The sequence below is a fragment of the Crocuta crocuta genome, unplaced genomic scaffold (assembly GCF_008692635.1).
Source record: "Crocuta crocuta isolate KB4526 unplaced genomic scaffold, BGI_CrCroc_1.0 scaffold488, whole genome shotgun sequence".
Taxonomy (NCBI): domain Eukaryota; kingdom Metazoa; phylum Chordata; class Mammalia; order Carnivora; family Hyaenidae; genus Crocuta; species Crocuta crocuta.
Window position 1 is genome coordinate 384,732 of NW_027530995.1, and position 5,472 is coordinate 390,203.

The window sequence follows — 5,472 nt, forward strand, 5'->3', positions numbered from 1 at the left end:
AAGCACAAGGTCATTCTTCCTGGAATGGGCTTCACATGTTCTTTAGAAAGAAGATTCTCTCAAGCTGTTCTTTTTAAAAGAAAGATTTTTTTTCTCACTTGAAATCATTTTTTTCACCATTTGAATCATTCTTTTGCCTAAAAGAATATAAATTACTTCTAATTATGAAAGAAGTGGTTGGGTACAAAGCAACAAGTAAAAGCCAGCTTTTAAAATCTTCTGCTTATTTTTTGATATAACAAACTGCCCTCCCTCCAGTTTTACAATGGTGGGCATAGCTAGTGTACTCATATAAAAGCATGAATTAAGAGATCTAATATTTAATTATAAGACAATTCAAATTACAGTGTAAACTCCTGAATATATAATCATCTTTAGCATAAAACCTAGAAGCATTAAAACTGTCTACATTGAACCCTTTAAATGTTTAATTGTCACCTATATATAAATAAGCTGTTTATTATGGTGTGGTAGTAAATTAGTATTCACAGAAAATATTCCTGAGTCTCAATGCAAATGTTAATTGCCCTTCATGACAAGAATAGTGCTCCACATACGTGACGCCCTCAGCTGCGGCTGCACAAGGACGAATGCCTCTCACATCTGACTGGTGACTAATGCTGCTATGTCCAGCCTTCTCTCCCACTTGTGACCTAGCTTTTCCCAGCTTTCTGCATTACCCTGCTGTGTTGTGGAAGGAACAACTGTTTCCACGAGGACATCATTGTCCAATTTTAAAAGAGCACGGTTCCCTTCCAAAACATGTACCAGAACTGATTATCCGCTGTTGGCTTGGTTCTTCAAGAGCCCAGTTGGTATATGCATTTCATTTTGTTTTATTTTTATTTTCTACCCTCCTACAACATTGTCATTGCAGGGTCAGGGAAACATGGAGGACACTAGAATGAAATTTTAGGTCTCCAAGTCTGTATTCTGCTCTCCTTAACGTTCACCAAAGAAACATGAAGGGAATTCTACGATAGACTGTCAGAAAAAGTACACAGTCACCTGACAGGGAGCCCTCTTTGGAGTACTTGGTGTATAAAGTAGAGAAAACCATCACTCACTTTAAACGTTGGGTGTAAAATGGACTGTGCCAGGTAGAATGGGGAATGCAAATGAGAGGGAGGTGTATTCTGCTCTGGGAAAGTCACAGTCTCAGTCTCTGAAGGAGAGTACAGGGCTATTAAGATACAGGAAGAAAAAACATTGGAATTTCTCCTCAGGTTTTATAATCCGTCCTTTCGAATTTATGTTGTGTCTTTTTTTATACATGCATATGTATTAATATACAGTAATACATATATGTAAGTTATCAACAACAGAAGTGTTTTAACTGGTAAAGATGCACAATCAAAAAAGTTTGGAAACCACTGAGCATGAATGTAAGGAAATACGTCAGTCGACCAAAAACCTTTTAGTGTTTGAGAAATGCATTATCATCTGCTAGTAAGCCATTTGCAAGAAAGTCCCAACAATGTATTATTTTGTGTTGGCTAATATTTTCCCTTGAACTTTTCTTTATCGCCACCTGGAAGTCATATGCAACCTGAGACCACCGGACAGTGAGCTATTGTGATACCACATTCCTAGAGTCACCGCATTTCATAGTGTAGTTAGAGTGTAAATGAGACAATAGGGGGTCTTCTTTCAACCTTGCCAAGTAGGACACAGCCAGAAATGAACCCCCCCAACATAGAATAAAAGTTAACCCATCAGTAACTTCATTGTGATCCTCCAATCTATCAGTCAATGAAATTTTATACCGGAAAGAAAAATTTATATGTTCACTTTGCTTTTAATAAAACTGGAAGAGTATGTCATCTGACACAGGATCATTTGCATATTGTAAAATAACCATAAGTAAAATTTGGGAGGGAATTTATTCCTGCCATAGGCCCAGAATTCCTGTGTAAATTGGATACAAATTAAAATTCCATTGTAGCAGCTGATACAATTCCTCATTAGGAATTGCAGAAGGTTCCTATGCGCGTCCTGTGGTTTGCATGTGGTCTTCTGCACTCTGCCAACTTTCAGAAAACATTATGTCAAATTGCAAAAAGCTGGTTTTCCGCCAGTACTTGAAATGGCTGAACTGGTACATTGAAGGGAAGTCCATTGGGAAGCAGAATTCAACAACTTCTTGCCTCATCTTCCAAAGCAAGGCTCTTCTAGAAGAAGAAAAGCCAAAGTTGAAAAAAGAGAAACCAGAAGAGAAGTGAGGAGATGAAGAAGAAGAGGGCAAAATGAGAAGAAAATAAAGGTGCTTTCATATTTTCAGCTGCAACAGTAGCTCCAATTGACTTAATTGCTATTCATCTGAGAAAAAAAAATCAAGGAAACCAATTGAAAATTATAAAAGAAAATAAAGGTCTGTTTTTGTCTTGAATGTTGAGTTCTGTGTTGTTTTGACTGTTGAGCACAGTGAATCAGATTTATAATGTGACTTTGCTCCTCACCCCCGTCCTTTGACAATAAAAGGACTCTTTGTCTAGTCTTAAAATGTTAAGTAACTGGTGGCATTTTGTGGTAGCCTGGCATTTCAATCCCGCATCCTTTCTCATCCCACTACTGTGTCTTGTGGTGTTGCATATGTGTATGATGTGTATGGATTGGGGGGAGGGGAGCCTTACTTATCTCTAATAGGAGCCACACTATTCCATTAATATACTTGGAAATGTTTCTGTGTTCCGTCTCATTGTGATTCCTCGTTCAAATGTGCTGCCCAGAGATAAATCTCTACTCAATTCTTCTTAAAAGCTGTCAAACCAGATTCTTCGCAGAATTATGTTGTCCTTCAGTTGAATGCTTTTGCCCCTTGACAGCAAGAAGGGGGGGGAAAGCTTTCCATTTTTATTTATTTAATAGCTATGTTTGTCACTTTTTAACATGAGATCTTTACTTACCCTTCTTAAAGTAAAACCACATTGAAATTTTACCAAAAAAAATAAAATAAAATCAGTTCCCTGGCCTAGTATCCGACAAACTTTAAGAAATGGGGAGAAAGAAAACTGGGTAAGAATGTTTTTAAACAAAATACATATTCCCTACAGTATTAGGCACTATGGAAGGTTATCATAAAATAAAAATTTACTATATAAAATGTAAGAATACTTCTGCCTCCCTTAAATTCTAAAACTATCATCTGAATCCCTTTTTTTCTTCACAACCTTTCAAGAATCGAAAAACAGTAGGCAACCTGATACATTAACTACTGTAATTGACATCAGTCAGGCCTTCCATCCCCACTCACTCCGGCACTATGAAATTACATCTGGCTTTGGATGCAGTCTTGCCCTGAGGCAAAAAGAGTGAGGACTACTAACTAATTCTTTGGGGTCCTTTCCTGGCCTGTGATTTTATGAAATGGAATTATGCTGTTCAAATGTATCCTTGCTTTTACAACTCCCATTTAGTTACTCTGAATGACCTTATGATTATGTGCCTTCCTGACTCTGAACCATTCTGTCAAAATTCCCTGTATTACTTTGATCTTGCTCTTAAACCACAAAGCAATTCCTCCTTTTTGCAGTCCTCCTGTCACCCATCCCTTGAAATCCTCTAGGTGTTGCAGACATTCAAGGATGAGCCAACAGAGAATTAAAAACTGTTGTTTAAAGGGTTTTTTTTTATTTTCATAGTTCTAACTTAGGTACATGATTAGGAAGTTAAAAATTCGTTACAGAGGAATTAATGATAACATGTGCTGATGATAACAAGGAACTTTCTAATGGGAAGAGTCAATAACCGTGCCTACCATTAGTTGTTAACCTCAGCAGCAGCACCAAAATTTGAGTATGAAACTGAAATGGAGCTATTTTGTAACCCTAAAGGTGATCCTTTCAAGTTAAGGTACTATGTTTATGGATTTGGGGGGCACTTTAGATACACTCTCAAACATTTTTTGAGAATGCTCCTTTTTAAGGAATCCTCACAAATTCATCAACATCTACTGTTAAATACACAGTTGAAATAAACACTGGCAAAATTGGCAGTGTAGAATTCTTGTAAAAATCATGGATTCTGGACCCAGACTGCCCAGTGGCAATTTTGGCTCCACCACTTACACTTACTATGTATGTCCTTGAGCAAAGTGATTCACTGCTATCAACTGAAAATCCAATAGATCTACTCTCAGTATTGTTCTGAAAATTAAAAAAGATCATGAATGTTAATCATTTACCCATCTGCCCAGCACAGATAAGTGTTAACTAGTATTGTTATCAATTAGCAGTTAGGTAGTCTTTTTTGTTTGTTTGTTAACTATGTCAGCAAGCCTAAAATATTCACATGAACCATGGTAGAAGGAACAACATTCCATATTTACTCCTTGAGCCAATATAATTAGTATTCCTCAAATAGGACTCTTTGGCTCTCTATTAAAGGAAATGTGATATAGCCCTAATCCTATCTACTACTCAAAGCAAAATCTGAGTTTATCTTTGTTTATCATTGTTGAGAAAAATATGACATCAGTATTCAGGCAGTAAAAAAGATGGGAGTTTGATTTATTCAAATAGATCTATGTTCCTTTCCTGGACCAGTCTCTAATTTTTTTTCTCAAAATACTCAGTTGGAGTATTTTCTTCCCAGATCTTACAATGCTAAGTAGCTTCTCTTAGTATGTGCCAGATTTTTCCTTACATTTGCATATAAACATATTCTCATATTTCATTTTATTTAAAGCAATATTTTCAATGATAATTTATGATAATTTACTGTATTTACAATGTGGCAGGCATTACTATGGCAGTCACATGAAACCTAATAATCTTCTATGGTACACTGTTGGAAGATTTTTATAATCAAATATACTCCAGTGAATACCATTCCATCTTATGCAGTCTGGAAAAAATGTAAAAAACAGCTCATTCAGTATTGCTAAACCAGGAGAGCTCTATTAATCAGCACTTCTATGCTTCTCAGTATAATGATAAGGGATATTCATTAATGTGTTAAAATATTAAATTATGTGCAGGATTGTTTCTGTGTTGTGTACCTTTTGTACTCTATCTTTGAACTTAATGGACTCAAGATATGTATGGTGATTTGCTATTAAGAGAGTATTTTGATAATCAAACATCTTATTATTTGACCATTTTAAAAATTTTACCCAGTATAACTAGCAGCTGTGGGTTGTTTTTTTTTTTTTATATAATAAAGNGGGCAGAGGAGCAAGCCAGTCTGTCACCGCTGGGAGAACATCGCATTTCAACCAAGATGGAATACAAGCTATCATTTATAAAGAGATGTAATGACCCTGTGATGAATGAAAAACTACACAGGCTGAGAATTCTCAAAAGCACTTTAAAGGTAAGATATGAAATGGAAGGAGAAATTCCTTTCAAAAGATTCATTCTTGAACTCATTGGCTTACCAGATACTCTAAATGAAGAAATAGAAAATGGGGAGGTGGAGTGGATGGCAAGTAAACAGGAAGAACCTGAAGCTGAGCTGTTCCTATAAGGTAGT

The 5,472-nt window shown here is 36.1% G+C and overlaps 1 protein-coding gene across 1 annotated transcript in view; it reads left to right on the forward strand.

Annotated features, from left to right (window-relative positions):
• Nucleotides 1–5,472, forward strand: part of CNKSR2 (connector enhancer of kinase suppressor of Ras 2) — a 231,532-nt gene that overhangs the window by 222,066 nt on the left and 3,994 nt on the right. The window contains exons 24-25 of the mRNA XM_077770516.1: nucleotides 1,774–1,785; nucleotides 5,164–5,313. Coding sequence (XP_077626642.1) covers nucleotides 1,774–1,785; nucleotides 5,164–5,313 — 162 coding nt within the window. The remainder of the gene's footprint in view (nucleotides 1–1,773; nucleotides 1,786–5,163; nucleotides 5,314–5,472) is intronic.